We start from the raw sequence: 20,231 nt of genomic DNA, 5'->3' as shown, positions 1-20,231 counted from the left end.
AAGCCAGCTTATGGAAACAATAGGAATAAAATCACACTACTGTGTACTCTTTTATTTACATTAGTTAACTGCAAATACCATAATTGACACAATGAACATACCATTTGTAATGTATCTTACAAAATGTGCTGAAACTGACGGCCATCAATCTCAATGCAAGCATGACATCGGTGAACTGATACTGACACATCCTGAGAAATACACCAGGTGTGTTTCGAATCACATCATAGGCAGATACAATTCTGGCAACTAATTCTACACTATTGTCCATTAAAATTGCTACACCAAGAAGATGACGACCTACAGACGCGAAAATTAAACGACATGAAGAAGATGCTGTGATAGGCAAATGATTAGCTTTTCACAGCATTCACACAAGTTTGGCGCCGGTGGCGACACCTACAACGTGCGAACATGAGGAAAGTTTCCAACCGATTTCTCATACACAAACAGCGGTTGACCGGCGTTGTCTGGTGAAACGTTGTTGTGATGCCCCGTGTAAGGAGGAGAAATGCATACCGTCACGTTTCCGACTTTGATAAAGGTCGGATTGTAGCCTGTCGCGATTGCGGTTTATCGAATCGCAACATTGCTGCTCGCGTTGGTCGAGATCCAATGACTGTTAGCAGAATATGGAATCGGTGGGTTCACGAGGGTAATACGGAACGCTGTGCTGCATCCCAACAGCTTTGTATCACTAGCAGTCGACATGAACGGCATCTTATCCGCATGGCTGTAACAGATCGTGCAGCCACTTCTCGATCTCCGAGTCAACAAATGGGGACGTTTGCAAGACAGCAACCATCTACACAAACAGTTCGACGACGTATGCAGCAGCATGGACTATCAGCTCGGAGACTATGTTTGCGGTTACCCTTGACGCTGTATCACAGACAGGAGCGCCTGCGATGGTGTACTCAACGACGAACCTGGGTGCACGAATCGCAAAACGTCATTTTTTCGGATGAATCTAGTTTCTGTTTACAGCATCATGATGGTCGCATCCGTGTTTGGCGACATCGCGGTGAACGCACATTGGAAGCTGTATTCGTCATCGCCATACTGGCGTATTACCCGGCGTGATGGTATGGGGTGGCATTGTTTACACGTCTCGGTCACCTCTTGTTCGCATTGACGGCACTTTGAACAGTGGACGTTACATTTCAGATGTGTTACGACCCATGGCTCAACCCTCCTTTAGATCCCTGCGAAACCGTACATTTCAGCAGGATAATGCACGACCGCATGTTGCAGGTCCTGTACGGCCTTCTTGGATACAGAAAATGCTCGACTGCTGCCCTGGCCAGCACATTCTCCAGATCTCCCACCAATTGAAAATGTCGGGTCAATGGTGGCCGAGTAACTGGCTCGTCACAATACGTCAGTCACTACTCTTGATGAACAGTGGTATCGCGTTGAAGCTGCATGGGCAGCTGTACCTGTACACGCCATCCAAGCTCTGCAAAAACAGACGTATCAAGGCCGTTATTACGGCGAGAGGTGGTTTTTCTGCGTACTGAGTTCTCAGGATCTATGCATCCAGATTGCGTGAAAATGTAATCACATCTCAGTTCTAGTATAATATATTTGTCGAATGAATACCCGTTTATCATCTGCATTTCTTCTTGGTGTAGCAATTTTAATGGCCAGTAGTGTAGGAATAAAATCACATTACTGTGTACTTTTTAATTTAAATTAGTTAACTGCAAATAGCATAATTGCCCTGATGTACGTACCATTTGTAATGTACCTTACAAAATGTGCTGAAACTGAAGGCCATGAATCTCAATGCAAGCATGACATCGGTGAACAAGATTCTGACGCATCCTGAGAAATATACCTGGTGTGTTTCGAATCACATCGTAGGCAGGTACAATTCTGGCAACTCATTCTATTTCCGCATGCTTTGGAGTCTCATACAAAAGTTACTGTAGATATCGCCACAGGAAGTAATCAATGGGATTCAGGTCAGGTAACCTCGCAGGCCATGGAATAGGACCTTCCCTTCCATTCCAGCGACCAGGAAATCGTGAACCGGTACTGCTCCATCGTATTGTACTGTACGTTTCTGAATATCATTGAATAACAAATAGGTCTGTCGTTGATTCATAGCAGTTTCTGTCACGGGACAATGCAAATACGAAACAACAGAGCCAAATTATGGACGAGTATAGCAAAAAAAAAAAAAAAAAAAAGACTGCGTCATGACTTCCTGGTAATCAGGCTCATCACCGTTGTTTCTTTGCAGGAAATGATGAATGTACATGTAAATAAACAGTGTAGTACTTGTAAACTTGTGCGCGTGTTAGTTGTAAATAAGCTGGAAAACAGTAATGCTAGACAAAGCAGTAGACAAATTTACTTCCACGTTTCCTTAAGCAGGCTTCTCCGACCCCAGGTTCCCTACCTCAAAAATTGTTCAGTACAGCATTCTGTATGTCCTATTACATTTTTGCATGCTCTTAGGCCCGTTTCACACTGGGACGCTGGTGACGGTCGCCAGTGATGGTCATCGGTGAGTGTGGTGAACACTCCTTGATCACTGCTGTCCGAAGCCGCAGGTATTGTCAACTGATTAATTAGTGAAGTGGACTGCTACAGGGGTAGCAACTAAATTTCGCTAGCGTTTTATGGTCCGGAAAATAAGGTACTAAATTTGAAAAAAGAGCATACAACTTACCAATTTCGTTTTACTCATCCACACTCTTCTCACTGAAATCAGGCACAAACTTCGTTATAATTCCAGAATGAGATTTTCACACTGCAGCGGGATGTGCGCTGATATGAAACTTCCTGGCAGATTAAAACTGTGTGCCCGACCGAGACTCGAAGTCGGGACCTTTGCCTTTCGCGGGCAAGTGCTCTACCATCTTCTTTTTTTTTTTTTTTTATTTTTTTTTCTTTTTTTTTGCCTTTCGCGGGCAAGTGCTCTACCAACTTTTTTTTTTTCTTTTAAATATCTAATAAGACGCTACCCCTTTTTTTATCTGGACAGGAAAGGAAAAACTACAAAAAAAATGTCTATTTGCCACCGCCACTTGTATTCTAACAAAAAAATAAAATTAAATGCACCTCTTCAGGCGTTGGCACCTATCTACGCCTATTCCAAAACAACTAACCTATTACTGCAAAGGTGTAGGAAAGGAAGAAAGTAGGGGGGAAGAAACATAGAGAGTAGCGATAAAAAAAATGAAATTTGTTGTGAACAGGAACTTTATTTTTTTAGTTTATTGTATTGCATTTTTGTTTTCTTTATTTTTCTTTGTTTTTTTTGTATGTATGTTTTTATTTATTCATTTTTTTGTATTATGGCAGTCGTTGCACCAGAATTCTAGGAGTCGCTTGCGCCGTCTGATTGGCGGAACATCCAAACGTGTCTTCTCGAAATTTTAGTGGGGATTCCGTGTGTAGTACGTTCAGAACATCATATCGGCAAAAAAGCATCAGCATCTCATGGCTTGGACGTTCCAGCTGAAAGGCGGGTCATGAAAGGCGCTCCGTAGAAAATTGGAAAAGAACTGCTTGTATCTAGGGTTGCGAACAAGTGCACAATGTCGATCGTTAAGGTACGTCCAATAACCTAGTTCTGATTTCTCATCGGGCCCAAAAAGGTAGCGGACTGTATGACCGCGTATCCAATTCACGGCATTAGTTTTTGTTGTGGGGTAATGAATCACATCCGGGAATAGAAGCGTCAGGAAAATAATCTGAGCAGGCGGCTGTCGGGTGAGGAAAGCCAGGATACGCTGCGCGAGCCTCCAGACGTCAGCAGACGGACCACATGAGAACCGATGAGCGTCCGTGTCCTCTACACCACAGTGAACACAGAGTGGTGTGTCAGCAAGGCGGATGCGGTGCAAACGAGACTGGTTGACCTGTTTGCCATTGACGGTGATATACCAGGTGGACTGAACGCTGGTGTCGAGGTAACCAGCATGCACTGCTTTCCACACACGGCGCCATATGATCTGGGGAAACTTGTGTTCAATGGGGTTGGGGGTTTGACACATTTGTAAGGTGTCGTATACAGTCTTTGTCTGGAGTATACGGAGAAGGGGTAAGGAGTGCAGAATGTAACTGATTTCAAAGAAGAAGTACCGAAAGTGATAAAAGGGGGGTGGAATGTCGGATAACATGACCGGGGCTGACATGGAGACTGGTGCGTATTCACGCAAAAGCAGTCCGGTCAGGCTCGTCGGGCAGCGACGCCAGACTTTCAGTTGGGAGCTAACAAAAAGTGCGGTAACTCTGTCTGGCACATGGAATAAGCCCACTCCACCACGCTCCCGCGGGAGGGCAAGGGAGGAATATTGAACTTTAAATAACATCCCGGCACAGACAAAGGATCCCATCGCCATCAACATACGACGTGCGAGGGTAATCGGAACCGGGAACACTTGTGCCACATGGGGGATGCGTGAGGCGTGATAAACATTCACGTATTGCGCGCGCTGTATAATGTCGAGGGATCGAAGCCGGTGGTCCACAAGGCCAGCCCTGATCGTTTGTAGGAGACGTCGACCGTTGGTTGCCGCTGAGCGGCGGAGGTCATTCATAAAATCAATGCCCAAACAGCGGACACTGGTGGCCACACTTAGAGGAGCGACAGATCTTTCTGGTAGACCCTCACCAATGAGCAGAACCTTCGATTTGGAAATGTTAAGAGAACTGCCCGATGCCTCCCCATAAGTCGTCACCCAAGTCAGAGCAGCGCGAACATCGTCTTCATTGCGGAGGTAGAGGACTAGATCGTCAGCATAGGCTGTACAACAGAAGCGGTGCCCATGCAATGTCAGGCCCACCAGGCGTTGGCGAAGCCCCTGTAGGAGGGGCTCTAATGCCAAAGCATACAGTATCGTGGAAAGTGGGCATCCCTGTCGGACAGAGCGCTCGATCGCTAGAGGCGCGGTGAGGCGACCATTACAGAGTATTCTTGAAGTTGCGCCGCTCAAGAGCCGCATTACCACGGTGATTGTACGAACCGGAAAACCCATGTGTTGGAGGACCGATTTCAGAAAAGTATGGTCGACACGGTCGAAAGCTTGACGGAAGTCAAGCGATGCCAATGCGCCAGGTAAATGTCGCGAGCGCGCGAGCGCAATCATGTCCCTATAACGGCAAAGGGCCGTATGGATGTTGTTGTCACCGCCTAACGAAGTCTGATCAAGGGAGGTGACGGATCTTGCTGCCTTCTTGAGGCGTGAGGCCAACAAACGGGTGAAAATTTTCATGTCACTGTTGAGTAGAGTGATGGGCCGGTAATCACAGATCCGTGATCGCCCATGTGGCTTAGGGACCAGGATGATGACCCCATCAAGGAAGGTGGCTGGGATCATCGTTGTGGGTGACATCAATTCACGACAGATGGACGTCCAAGCAGGTAACAAAAGGTAGCTAAAATACTTGTAAAAGTCGAGGGGGAGGCCGTCAGGTCCAGGGGACTTGTTGGCAGCCCCCACCTTGATTGCATCTAGGACTTCATCAGAGGTCACTTGTTCCTGAAGTTCTTGAGCCACATCCTCTGGCATGGTGTTGATAGTCATTGCTGCCACCTCCTCAATTAAGGTCGGGGGATGAGGGACGGCAGCGAACAGTTGACGGAAATGAGAATAGAAAGCGTGACCAATGTCGCATTGCGTAGTGTGTCGTCGTCCTTCCGCATCTGTGAGATCGTGGATGAGGGTTCGACGACGACGTCGGCGTTCCCTGAGAAGGTGGTACATCGATGGCGTTTCATGAGGCATATGGTCACGGGTGCAGGATCTGACAAGAGTCCCTTCTAAGCGCCGTCGCGTGAGGGAAGTGATCTGCGCTTTAGCACGATGCACCATCATCTGACGATCAGGAGAGAAGGCCATCGAAGTGCAGTCACGAAGGACTGCATAATAAAAGTCCATGGTGCTCGCTTGCCAGGCTTTGAAGTCTTTGCCATATCCTATCAGCGCCCTGCGCAGAGCTGGTTTCGCGCATGATACCCACCACGATAAGGTGGATGCGTAGGCGGGGCGACGACGATGACAGAGGGCCCACGCATCCTCAACGATTCGTCGGCAGTCAGGGACAGTCAGGTGGGAAACGTTGAATTTCCACAAGCCGCGGCTGTGCCACACTTGTTGGCGGGCGAGGACGACATCGCAGATGTAGGCGTCATGGTCAGAGAAAGCCAGAGGCCATACTTCGGCATGTCGAGTGTCGGCAGCAAGGGAACGTGTGAGGTATATACGATCGAGACGACTAGATGAATGCGCCGTATAATATGTGAAACCTGCACGGGTGCCATGCACCTTTGTCCATGTGTCAACAAGCTGGAGTCTGTCGATGATGACGGAGAGGGCCGCACAAGGGGAATGATGCGGTAATTGATCTTCAGGCCTTTGCGTGGAGTTGAAATCGCCACCGAGGACCATATCATCTAGGGGACCCTCAAACAGCGGCGTTACCTCGTCAGCAAAGAAAGTGTGTCGATCACGACGTCGACTGGAGCCGGACGGCGCATATACATTGAGGATACGGACGCCGAACAGCGTGAGAGCCATACCCCTAGCATTAGCAAGGTACACTACATCTTCAGCAGGGAGTCCAGAACGGAGGAGGATGGCAACTCCACTACCGTTGTCAGAAGCATGGGAGATGTGTGCCACGTAGCCAGTGGGGGCATGAAAATCGGCGACAAACACTTCTTGGAGGAGGGCAATGTCGACATCCGCAGCATAAATGGTCTCACGGAACATTGCCAGTTTATGGGGGGCCCGAATGGTGGCCAGATTCATCGTCGCTATGCGGTAATGTTGGGGGCGTGCTCCCACCATTGGCACAGATGTTCCGGCAGAGATGTCTGGCTGGCGTGTAACATCTGACGTAGTCACCGTTGTCGTAATCACTGGCTGGAAGGTGGGTCAGGCACCTCCATGGGGCACTGCCTGATGCGAGGACCACCATCTCGAACTGCTCCTTCGTCGATATCATCAGCCCAGGAGACTGGAACAGACGGTGAGCGACTGTCACACTCCTCGAGGGCGAGTTGTAGCGACGCTGCTGTAGTGGGGTCCAGGGAGGCACCCTCCTTGGAATCCGTCATATTCGTGTGAGATCGTTCTTCAGATGGGACATCAGGAGCAGCCTCTCCTGTCGTCAGAACGCTCGAAGGGAGATCACTGTCGTGTATCAGCTCCACTGCCTGTGATGCCACATGAAGAAGTGTGTCGTCAGATGGCGTTTGACTCCTCTTCTTCCGTTTTCTGGGCGACCGTTGCTTTCGGAGGTGCTGTTCTGAATCAGAATGTGGATGTTCGATGTCCGAGGTCGCGCCAGTCTGAAGAAAGGCAGAGGTAGGCACCGCATTCGCGTCGATGTCCATCGAGCTCTGGAGAGTTGGTGGTGTCGTAGCCGTCAGAGGAGATGGTGCCGGTGAGGCCATGGCAGCACCGTCATTTCCAGTGGGGAGTGCCGGGTGGAGAAGAGGTGCTTCCTGAAGTGACGCATCGGGGCTGCGTACGGCTGTGGCGTAGCTATCTGGTAAAGAAGCGGCCGTCACTTTGGGAGCTGAGTCACTGGTCGGGACCTGGAGCAAACGTCGGCGGAGACATTCTGACCGAACATGGCCCTCCTGTCCGCAACCGGCACACGTCCGCGGCTGGCCATCATACATAACGATGGCTCGCACGCCACCTATCAGCAGATAGGATGGTACATGTTTGGAGAGTTCGATTTTGATTTGGCGGACACCATTCAACACGTTGTATGTCGTGAATGTCTGCCATTTCTCCGCGATGTGCCCCACAACATTGCCATAGGGTCGAAAAGCTTCGACGACCACATCTTGCGGCACTTCGAAAGGGAGCTCAAAAACCCGGATTGTTCGAAGTCCGAAACCAGCGTGATCGACCGTCACCTCTCCAATATGCCCGTCAGAATGTTTGAACTTGAGTCCGCGTGCGTGTTGTCGAACTACGTTAGCACACGCTTCCTCCGTCGTCATCTTAATATAGACGATGCTGCTAGTGATAGAGAAATGAATACCTATCACTTCCTGAGGGTCCAGACGTAGCTCTTCGCGAATGAATTGCTCAATTTCAAAAGCGCGTGGTCTAGCATGTTCGGCTTGGAATGTTACTTTAACTGTCGCTCGGCGGTAACAGTGCGCCATGAGGTGCAATAGAAATGGACGCTACACAACACGAAATACCGCGACGCGGAAGTAAACAAACTACGGTGCGCTGTCCGGCGCGCGGAGCCGGTCCGCACGCGACCACGGCCGAAAGCCGACTCTACACATTCTCATCTGAACTACCGAAGCACGACTCAGGCGCGGTCCTCACAGCTTTCCTTCTGCCAGTATCTCGTCTCCTACCTTCCAAACGTTACAGAAGCTCTCCTGCGAACCATGCAGAACTATCACTCCTGAAAGAAAGGATAATACGGAGACATGGCTTAGCCACAGCCTGGGGGATGTTTCCAGAATGAGATTTTCACTCTGCAGTTTTAATCTGCCAGGAAGTTTCATATCAGCGCACACTCCGCTGCAGAGTGAAAATCTAATTCTGGAAACATCTCCCAGGCTGTGGCTAAGGCATGTCTCGGCATTAGCCTTTCTTTCAGGAGTGCTAGTTCTGCATGGTTCGCAGGAGAGCTTCTGTAAAGTTTGGAAGGTAGGAGACGAGATACTGGCAGAAGTGAATCTGTGAGTCCCGGCCGTGAGCCGTGCTTCGGTAGCTCAGATGGTAGAGCACTTGCCCGCGAAAGGCAAAGGTCCCGAGTTCGAGTCTCGGTCGGGCACACAGTTTTAATCTGCCAGGAAGTTTCGTTATAATTTCTTGCCACTCATTCGTTTTCATCACTTTGTTGCCACAGTCATCGCTTTTCACATCCCAAATAGCAGGACTACTTTCTACTTCACTTATAAAATCTTTCGTGTTAATCAAATCTAAACTCATGGCTACAGTGTGTACAGTATAATGTACAATGAATGTTTCGTGTTAGTGTCTCAGAAATGACTGTCTGTCGGTCGGCAAATCTGCAGCGCTGTGTCTGTGATCAGCGACCCAGTGCGAACACTCCAATTGAAACTAATGCATGTCGGGCGGTGATTGCTGTGAACACAATGACCGTGTCCGTCACATGTGGCGAGGGTGAATCAGTGCTTGGTCACAGTGGCTCGGTGAGGCAGTGTAGTGTCCTGGTGCGAATGCTCCCGTTCAAACGAATGTATCTCTTTGGGTGACCGTCGCTGGTGACCGTCACCAGTTTCCAGTGTGAAATGGGCCTTACGGAAACACCCTGTATGTAGACATGAAGAACACAGATGTAGAATGTTAGCAAAATTTGTTCTATTTATAAAGTTTCAAGAGTTTTCACACAAATAATTGAGAGGCTACTTTTCAGCACGAACCGGTATATGGGGAACTAATGTAGAATATACAAAATTGATAGGCATGCTGTTCACTTAGATAACATGGTTTATATCTGGCTACTCGTAAGTACCTCCAGGGTTTCAGGAGACGACTGTGCAAAAACTATAAGACACAGAAAAAAAGGCACACATCAGTGGATAGGGGATCTCTCCAAGTTTCGACGCAATCAAGTTGGTCCACCTCTGACACACGCAAGCACTTATTCGGCTTGACATTGATTGATAGAGTTGTTTGATGTCCTCGTGAGGGATTTCGTGCCAAATTCTGTCCAATTCGCGCTTTAGATCGCCAGAATCCCGAGACGGATGGAGAGCCCTGCCCACAATGCTCCAAACGTTCTCAGTTGGCGAGGGATTCGGGGACCTTGCTAGCCTTATCATGGCTGATAAGACTGCGCAACCGCAACCGACTCGGTAAACTGCCGCGCCTAGCAAAACTAGGGACGCGTCGGGAGCAAGGCTCTGCGTAGGCAACCCGCTAAGATACTCCGTTACGTCATTGCACCTCCATGTTGCGCTTTCATGTAAGAAAGCGGCGTGGAGCTATTGGTAATCGAGGCTCAGTTCGAAGCATGACTCATCACTGAAGACAGTTCTGTTCAAGTCAATGAGATTCGAGACTGAAGACGTGTCTGTAGACACCCCTGACATTGGTGGAATTCCAATACGACTGTCCCGACAACCAGGAGTACCATTTATTTTGGGAAGGAGCGCCTGGTCCCCGGCACGAATCCGCCCGGCGGACTTGTCTCGAGGTACGGTTTCTGGATGGTTTTTAGGCGGTTTTCCATCTGCCTCGGCGAATTCGGGCTGTTTCCCCTTATTCCGCCTCAGTTACACTATGTCGGCGATTGATGCGTAAACAAGTTCTCCACGTACGCGTCCACTAACATTACTCTACCACGCAAACATAGGGGTTACACTCGTCTGCTGTGACACGTTCCCTGGGGGGTCCACCGGGGGCCGAACCGCACGATAACCCTGGGTTCGGTGTGGGGCGGCGGAGGGGTGGACTGCGGTAGTCGTTGTGGGTTTGTAGACCACTGTGGCTGTTGTGGGAACGGAGCCTCTCCGTCGTTTCTAGGTCCCCGGTTAACATACAATACAATGCACTACAATACCGTTTCTTTTCATAGCAGTACCCCTTTGGTTATCATTCGCGGCACCCTTATAGCATAGTGGCACGTCCACGATATTCTACGAGGATGGCAAGCCATCCTCAACTTAAATTTCAGAAAGATAATGCCTACCTGCACATGGCGAGAGTTTCTATTGTTGTCTTCGTGCTTACCAAACCCTACCTTGGTCAGCAAGGTCACCGAGTCTCTCCCCAATTGAGAGCGTCTGGAGTATTATGGGCAGGGTCCTCCCACTAGCTCGGGATTTTGAGGATCTAGCACGCCAATTGGACAGAATTTGGCAAGATATCCCTCAGGAGGATATCCAACAACTCTTATCAATCAACGCCAAGCGGATAACTTCTTGCATGAGGGCCAGAGGTGGACCAAAGCGTTATTGACTTTATGAGTTTGTGATGTTCTTTCACTTCAATAAATCATCCCATTTTCATGAAATTATAAACACTCTCTGAGTTAAAAATTTTTGGAAGGTTACTGTCAACAGCCGTTAAGTATTGTATAACATGCATCTTTGAACCATCAGCTGGTTTTATTTTACATCCAAACATGTACTGGTTTCGATCGTGGACCGTCTTAACGGATGAAGGATTAACATGGTTTAAGCCACCATATTGCATTAGCCATTACTTAAAATGTGTAGTGCATGCCGTGAATATAAATAGCCGGCCGCTGTGGCCGAGCAGTTCTAGGCGCTTCAGTCTGGAACCGCGTTACTGCTACGGTCGCAGGTTCGAATCCTGCCTCGGGCATGGTTGTGTGTACTGTCCTTATGTTAGTTAGGCTTAAGTAGTTCTAAGTTCTAGGGGACTGATGATCTCAGTAGTTTAGTCCCATAGTACTCAGAGCCATTTTTGAGAACTGTTTTTTGAAATTAGATGTACAAAAATACTTTCGTTCTTAGGATAGGTGTAAAGTCGAAGCTTGTTGGAGCACTTAATTTAGCAAGCATTAAATTTTGTAGTAGTAGTCCTCGTCCAAAATATCTTCAGTAAACCGAGTAAACACCATGTAGTAACAACAGCAACATGACCATTCCTCATTCAGCATAAAATCTGAGAAAGACTGAAGTAGAGGGTGTACATAAAGTTTGGGAACACGTTCAATTCTTTATTGCACAAGAAACAAACATTGTACAGATATCATACACGCGTCATTTTGAAGAGAAACCCTGAAAGTTTTTTCACGTATACCGCCACAGGGTAGTTTCGTAATTTGCCGATAGTCAGCGCTGGTCGCAAACATGGCGAGTTCAGGTGCGGAGCGGGCTTTCTGTGTGTTGGAGTTCGACAAAAGCAAGTGTGCTACAGGTGTTCAACAGATGTTTAGAACCAAGTACGATAAGAAGCCACCAACAAGGAAGGCCATTTACCACTGGCAGAACAAATTCGTTACGACGGGTTGCTTGCGTCCGGCAAAGAGAATCGGACGTCATAGTTTGAGTGAAGTGAATGTGGAGCGCGTACGAGAGACATTACCGAGCCCAAAGAAATCGGTGGGTCGTGCACCCTGTGAACTCGTAATGGCTCCAAAGACAGTGTGAACAGTTCTGCGACAAAAGCTGTCTATGAAACCATTCAAATTGGAGCTAGTGCAGAAGCTCAAAGATGACGACAAAGACAAGCGTTTTGAGTTTTGTTCGCAGTTGCAACAATTGAATGAGGATGGGGATGGCATTGTTGACCGCTTAATTTTTAGCGACGAAGCCACTTTTCACACTAATGGGAAAGTAAAAATGAAATGTCGTGTGACGAAGGCCTCCCGTCGGGTAGACCATTCGCCTGGTGCAAGTCTTCCGATTTGACGCCACTTCGGCGACTTGCCCGTCGATGGGGATGAGATGATGATGATTAGGACAACACAACACCCAGTCCCTGAGTGGAGAAAAACTCCGACCTAGCCGGGAATCGAACCCGGGCCCTTTACATTGACAGTCTGTCGCGCTGACCTCTCAGCTATCCGGGGCGGACAATGGGAAAGTGAACAGGCATGATTGTCGAAGCTGAGGTACAAAGCATCCAGATGAATGCACTGAATTTGAGCGTGATTCTCCAAAGGTAAATGTTTTTTTTTTTTTCCTTGTCACGTCCAAAACTGTACTGGCCGCTCTTCTTCGCCAAGAGCACTGTCACTGGTAATCCTACTTGGACATGTTGCAGCAATTGCTGATGGCTCAAATGCAATTGGACTCTCCGTTCATCTTTCATCAGGATGGCTCTCCACCCAATTTTCATCGATGGATCGGCAGTGGAACAGAAGAGGATAGCTCTTTCATGAAATGGCCATCCCAATCACCAGATTTCACTCCGTGTGACTTTTTTCTATGGGGACACATTAAAGATCTGGTGTATCTACTGCCTCTACCACGTGATGTAGCAGAGCTCCGGGAAGGAATACGGGAAGCGACTGCCACCGTCGATGATGCCATGCTGGGACGGGTATGGCAAGAATTCGATTAGTACAGTGCTTAGTTCTTGTGCAATAAATAATTGAAAGTGTCCCTGGACTTCGTGTACACCCTGTACTTGTATGCACTCTACCGTCACCATTGAAATTAATCTAAAACAATGTTCGTGCATAAGTTCGTAGCTTGTAGATTTGCAGATATCCTCGGAGTAGTGAAGCAACTGAAATCACTTAATAAAAGCAAGTCTTCCGGTTCAGACTGCATACCAATTAGATTCCTTTCAAAGTATGCCGATGCAATAGCTCCATACTTAACAGTCATATACACCCGTTCGTTCGACGAAAGACCCGTACACAAAGACTGGAAAATGGCACAAGTGACAACAGTATTCAAGAAAGGCAATAGGAGTAATCCGAGTAATCCACTAAATTACAGGCCCAAATCATTAACGTTGATATGCAGCAGGATTTTGGAACATATATTGTGTTCGAACATTATGAATTACCTCGAAGAGAACGGTCTGTTGATACAGACAACGTGGATTTAGAAAACATCATTCTTGTGAAACAAAACTAGCTCTTTACCCACACGAAGTGTTGAATGCTATTAACAAAGAATCTCAAATTGGTTCCGTACACTGTACCTCACGAGCTGCTTGTAATCAAATTGCGTCCTTATGGAATACCGTCTTAGTTTTGCGTCTGGATTCTTGATACCCTGTCAGAGAGGTCGCAGTTCGTAGTAACTGACTGAAAGTCAGCGGATAAAACAAAAGTGATTTCTGCCATTCCCCAAGGCACTGTTATAGGCCCTCTGCTGTTCCTTATCTATATAAACGACTTAGGAGACAATATGAGCAGCCGTCTTAGGTTGTTTGCAGATGATACTGTCGTTTATCGTCTAGTAAAGTCATCAGAAGATAAAAACAAATTGAAAAACGATTTGGAGAAAATATCAGTATGGAGCGAAAATTGGCAATGGACACTAAATATTGAAAAGTAGTAGGTCATCCACATGAGCTCTAAAAGGAATCCGTTAAACTTCGGTTGCTCGATAAATCGGTCAAATCTAAAGGCCGTAAATTTAACTAAATACAATCACGAACAACTTGAGTTCTAATGTTGTGGAGAAGGCGAACCAAAGACAGCGTTTTATTGGTTCAAATGGCTCTGAGCACTATGGGACTTAACATCTATGGTCATCAGTCCCCTAGAACTTAGAACTAATTAAACCTAACTAACCTAAGGTCAGCACACAACACCCAGTCATCTCGAGGCAGAGAAAATCCCTGACCCCGCCGGGAATCGAACCCGGTTACCCGGGCGCGGGAAGCGAGAGCGCTACCGCACGACCACGAGCTGCGGACCGACAGCGTTTTCTTGACAGAACACTTAGCAGATGTAACAGATCTCCTAAAGAGAGTGCCTACACTACGTTTGTCCGTCCTCTTTTGGAGTACTGTTGCTCGGTGTGGAATCCTTACCAGATAGGACTGACGGAGTACACCGAGAAAGTTCAAAGAAGAGCAGTACGTTTTATACTATCGAGAAATAGGGCAGCAAGTGTTACGGATATGACACAAGATTTTAGCTGGACATCATTAAAACAAAGGCGTCTGTTTCACTTCGAGGGGGATCTTCAGACGAAATTTCAATCACCAACTTTCTCCTCCGAATGCAAAAATATTTTGTTTACGCCGACCTACATAGGGAGAAAGGATCGTAATTAAAAAATAAGGGAAATCAGATCTCGCACTGCTCTTTCTCTTTCTCTTGAGTAAAGCATCTATTTTTTCTGAAATTATAAACATTTATTTGTCTTTACACCTACATCACATCTAAGGAATTCCGTCCTATTCAGATAACTTCTTCGTGGTTCTCGTTTGTGTGTGTGTGTGTGTGTGTGTGTGTGTGTGTGTTTTGGTGCGCCCAGGGTTGTTTGCTAGGCGCCATCCGGTCACTGGAAAACCGAGAGATGACGTGTCACAAATGTAAGTCACTGCGAAACTGAAGTTCGCAAAGGATTTAGGACAGAAACACGTCGTAGCTAGCTAGGAACCTGTGCTAGTGACAGAACGTCTGGCCCGGAGCCGCATCTCTTCGACGGCGACCAGCAGTCAACAGGTGAATCCCCTCCCGCAATTCCTATTGGTTATCCACAGCTTGCGCATAGAGCGAAACTGTCAGCAGTTCATATTTAACAAGAACAAACAACCTCTGCTGATGCAGCAGTCTACCGTGGTACGTTATCCACAGTGAATTACACTTGAACATTACAAGGAAGTACTTAATAAACTCTCTATGTGTGTATCAGTAGGGATGGGCGGTCTGCATACAACGAAACCCCTTTTCTGAAGCAGTTTCTCCAACTGCGCTCGCCCCATAAATGTCACAGATGTTTCGAACCCAGACGGGACAATACGTCACAGATGTTAGACTTTCTTCACCTGACACTCCATTTTATAAAGCGTAGTCAGTAATCGTAACATTCAAGTACCCAAAATATAATATACACTACTGGCCATTAAAATTGCTACACCAAGAAGAAATGCAGATGATAAACGGGTATTCATTCGACAAATATATTATACTGGAACTGACATGTGATTACATTTTTACGCAATTTGGGTGCATAGATCCTGAGAAATCAGTACCCAGAACAACCACCTCTGGCCGTAAAAACGGCCTTCATACGCCTGGGCATTGAGTCAAACAGGGCTTGGATGGCGTGTACAGGTACAGCTGCCCATGCAGCTTCAACACGATACCACTGTTCATAAAAAGAGATTTGGGGAATGTGCTGGCCAGGGCAGCAGTCGAACATTTTGTGTATCCAGAAAGGCCCATACAGGACCTGCAACATGCAGTCGTGCATTATCCTGCTGAAATGTAGGGTTTGACAGGGATCGAATGAAGGGTAGAGCCACGGGTCGTAACACATCTGAAATGTAACGTCCACAGTTCAAAGTGCCGTCAATGCGAACAAGAGATGACCGTGACGTGTAACCAATGGCACCCCATACCATCACGCCGGGTGATACGCCAGTATGGCGATGACGAATACACGCTTCCAATGTACGTTCACCGCGATGTCGCCAAACACGGATGCGACCATCATGATGCTGTAAGCAGAACCTGGATTCATCCGAAAAAATGACGTTTTGGGATTCGTGCACCCAGGTTCGTCGTTGAGTACACCATCACAGGCGGTCCTGTCTGTGATGCAGCGTCAAGGGTAACCGCAGGCGTGGTCTCCGAGCTGATAGTCCATGCTGCTGCAAACGTCGTCGAACTGTTCGTGCAGATGGTTGTTGTCTTGCAAACGTCCCCATCTGTTGACTCAGTGATCGAGATGTGGCTGCACGATCCGTTACAGCCATGCGGATAAGATGCCTTTCATCTCGACTGCTAGTGATACGGGGCCGTTCCGTATTACCCTTATGAACCTACCGATTCCATATTCTGGTAACAGTCATTGGATCTCGACCAACGCGAGCAGCAATGTCGCGATACGATAAACCGCAATCGCGATAGGCTACAATCCGACCTTTATCAAAGTCGGAAACGTGATGGTACGCGTTTCTCCTCCTTACACGAGGCATCACAACAACGTTTCACCAGGTAACGCCGGTCAACTGCTGTTTGTGTATGAGAAATCGGTTGAAAACTTTCCTCATGTCAGCACGTTGTAGGTATCGCCACCGGCGCCAACCTTGTGTGAATGCTCTGAAAAGCTAATCATTTGCATATCACAGCATCTTGTTCCTGTCGGTTAAATTTCGCGTCTGTAGCACGTCATCTTCGTGGTGTAGCAATTTTAATGGCCAGTAGTGTATATTTGTCAAAGGTACTCTATGCAGACATTCACACTACAGTAAAGCATGATTTCATGCTTGCCAAAGCAAATGAAACAACTTGTGTTTTAGATCATACGTACAAGGTGCAATGTGTTGTGGCCACCTGGACAGACCTCGTTCCCTTCAGAGTCAAAATGCTGGCAGTGGCTGACAGCCTGTGTCCAACGTAATGATGAAACTCTCTCGGCAGAACATGTTTTGAGTTCATGTAAAACTGTTCATGTAAAACAATTTTGAATACGTGAAAATCGTTCTTACTGAACCTTCAGTAATATCTTACTAGTAGGAAAAATGAAACTAGCATAGACCTTAGAAATAGGTCATGATCTGTGCCATGATCCTCTGACATTTGAGTGTGTACATTTGCATATGCTAACAGGTGTTTTCATGCGACAAATCATGGATATTGTAAAAGAACTCTGTTTGTCATCCTGGTAAATTAATTTAATTTAGTATTCATGGACTGATGGAAAACCAGAATGGCAGAGAATCGATGCATTTGAGGTTTGGTGCTTTGGAAGAACGTAGAAAATTGGATAGACTGATATGATCAGGAATGAGAAGGCGCTCCACAAAATCACTGAGGAAAGGGTTATATAGAAAAAATTGGCAAAAAGAAGGGACAGAATGATAGGATATCTGCTAAAACATCAGGAAATAATTTCCATGGTACTAGAAGGAGCTGTAGAGGGTAAAAACGGTAGGGGAAGACAGGGACTGGAATACATCCAGCAAATAATTGAGGACATAGGTTGCAAGTGCTCTGAAATCGAAAGGTTGTCACAGGAGAGGAATTGTCACAGCAGGAGAGGAATTCATTGCAGGCCACATGAAACCAGTGAGAAGACTGATGGCAAAAAGAGAGAGAGAATTATGGGCTGACAAATTGATCAAAGTGAAAGATACAAATTTTAACGGATTCTTCTTTCTATTTCATTAATTATATTTAAATTTCACTGGAAACACAATATATTGTGGAACTTGTTGTAACTGCCATTTTTGTAAGGCTTCCACATGTTAAATCAAGTGTTTACTTCCATAAATAATGATACAATACATTTAAGATTTGAATCTGCTTCTCAATTGACCACTGTGAAAGTTTTTGATGATAACTGTCTCACCATATTTTTATCAACTACAAAACATCTAATCAGGAACCTAAGTCGGTGTGAAATAATTAAGGATCCTGATCGGTATATGACTGCATTTTGATCTTATCCATCATAATATTAGCTGTTAATGCTTGCAAAATAGGGGAAAAATGATTAACTGTCTACACTGAGGTACTTCTGTGGCTGGATAATGTCGGTTGAAGTAACCTTCAAATTAAGTGAATGAATACAATTTGTTTTTGTTTTAAGGGTTGGATTAAGACTTTGACCACATGTTTTGAATTATGGTTCACATGCTAGGTAAAATGCAAATTAAAATAAAAGAACTTTAAATGGTTTACAGAGGACCTATTGCTAACATACTTATGAAGCCTAAATTATTACACATGTAATAATGCATATTCCGTACCTGCAGAAACAATCTTTAAGACACGTGTTTTCAAAAATATATAAAACATTACGTCATACTTTTCATTTATAATTCAAGAGAAATGTTGCCAAGTCAAGAAATCAGATGCCTCTGTTAAATGAACATCAAGTCAGAGAATTAAACAATTAATACTCGTCTAAGTGTTGGCAACTAATTCTTAATTTCCACAGTGTTGTCATGAACTATAATTATTGTGAAAAGTGTGTTTGTACATCAGTATTTGGTTTTCTTTTACAGGATGAATCTTCCTGACTATTACAGCTTACCATTGTGAGAAGGATATGACCTGGACCACAATGTAACCAGTGTACTAAATGACTTTCAGAAGCGAGAATGCTCACTACATTCTGTATTGCTAAGAACATTTGTTGTTTGTCAGTCTAGTGCAATGACACCTGAAGTCTCATATTGGTTTTGGGATGATGCCTGTAATGCACTCCTATTGTGACACTTTACAGATTTATAATGACATACCAACTTTGGATATTTTGTGGAGAAATAGTTTTATTTAACTTATGCAGCTACTGCTATATGCATCCACTGCCTTAGATTAAACTCAATATCTCTAAGTCAATAACAATAACGACAACTACTATCATATTAATACTTTGATCCATTAAGACATTATTAAACTACATGTTAAGTTTAGGACTGAAATATCTACCTTTATTTGCAGTGTGCAATATGTTTGTAATATTTTAAGAATCAGTCACAGCTATTTCTTAACAATTGTGCAGCTTTTATACATAATTCATGGCAACAAGCCTTCAAAGAAAGTTGTGAACATAAGTGAACAGGAAATGTAACTTAACTGTAGAAGATTAAATCTGTGTTCTGAAGTAGAACTTGAAATAATATTTCATTATTTAATTGATATAACTGAACACAGCTCTAAAGTAATGTGTATGGGATAACATATACCTGGATTATAACCATTGCCTACCATTTAACTGTGCTAACTAATCAAATTAAAGTTAATCTGTGAACTAAAGCTATTGATATTTGATTTAATGGTACACAAAGCTTACAAATTAAGAGCAAAACCGATTCAAATCCTTGAATCCTGAGGTACTTCTGTGGCTGGATAATGTCAGTTGAAGTAACCTTCAAATTAAGTGCCAGTGTGAAATTACAGTGGACTTCTTGAATACAATTTATTTTTGTTTTAAGGGTTGGATTAAGACTTTTACCACATGTTTTGAATTATCAAATTAAAATAAAAGAACTTTAAATGGTTTCACTTAAATACTGGTGTATAGTTACAAAATAGAATAAATGTATTAGACTACAACAATGGGTTTTCAATTATTAATTTACAACTTAATTTGTGTAACTTCTTCTGTTGTTCTATTATACTTACATTTATGTTAATCTGTTTCTGTATGCAATAAATGCACTTTGATTGTATTTATTACTTATTCATTTGTAATACATTTTGTACAGAGAAGTTATTCATGTAGTAAACCAGAAAAATGTGATATAGTTTTTGTGAATGAGTTAATTAACTCCTTACATAAATGTAATCCATGGGTGCCACTATTATATGCAATTTCAGTACACAGGTGCTTAAACTTGCTACTATAAAACAAAACACAGCAACATTTTTGAAGACATTAATTTTTTGGTAGAACCAGTATTTCTTTGTTTAGGTGAACCTACAGATTTCAATACCCTCTTGCTGTAGGCGGTCTTCAGTCCAACTGGATGAGGCATTAACATAAAGGAAACAATGTGTTAAGAGGAGGTTTGAATCTAAAATACCGTTTTCCAGAAAACTTATTACTAGCAAATGGGTAGCACATCCAGCTAAGTGAAAGGTCGCATTTGTTTCACTTCTCTGTGGTAAAGTATGGCCTGTATACCACAGCTCAGCTCACACAA

General features: G+C 45.2%; 1 protein-coding gene across 1 annotated transcript in view; it reads left to right on the top strand.

Annotated features, from left to right (window-relative positions):
• LOC126299002 (endoplasmic reticulum protein SC65-like) overlaps positions 1–19,832 on the top strand; it is a 419,949-nt gene extending 400,117 nt beyond the window's left edge. Inside the window, exon 7 of the mRNA XM_049990633.1 lies at positions 18,588–19,832. Coding sequence (XP_049846590.1) covers positions 18,588–18,602 — 15 coding nt within the window. The 3' untranslated portion in view covers positions 18,603–19,832. The remainder of the gene's footprint in view (positions 1–18,587) is intronic.
• Positions 19,833–20,231: the final 399 nt, after the last annotated feature.

This window comes from Schistocerca gregaria, chromosome X, assembly GCF_023897955.1.
Source record: "Schistocerca gregaria isolate iqSchGreg1 chromosome X, iqSchGreg1.2, whole genome shotgun sequence".
Taxonomy (NCBI): Eukaryota; Metazoa; Arthropoda; class Insecta; order Orthoptera; family Acrididae; genus Schistocerca; species Schistocerca gregaria.
Note: the sequence above shows the minus strand (reverse complement) of the source record. Positions and strands in the feature narration are given on the sequence as shown.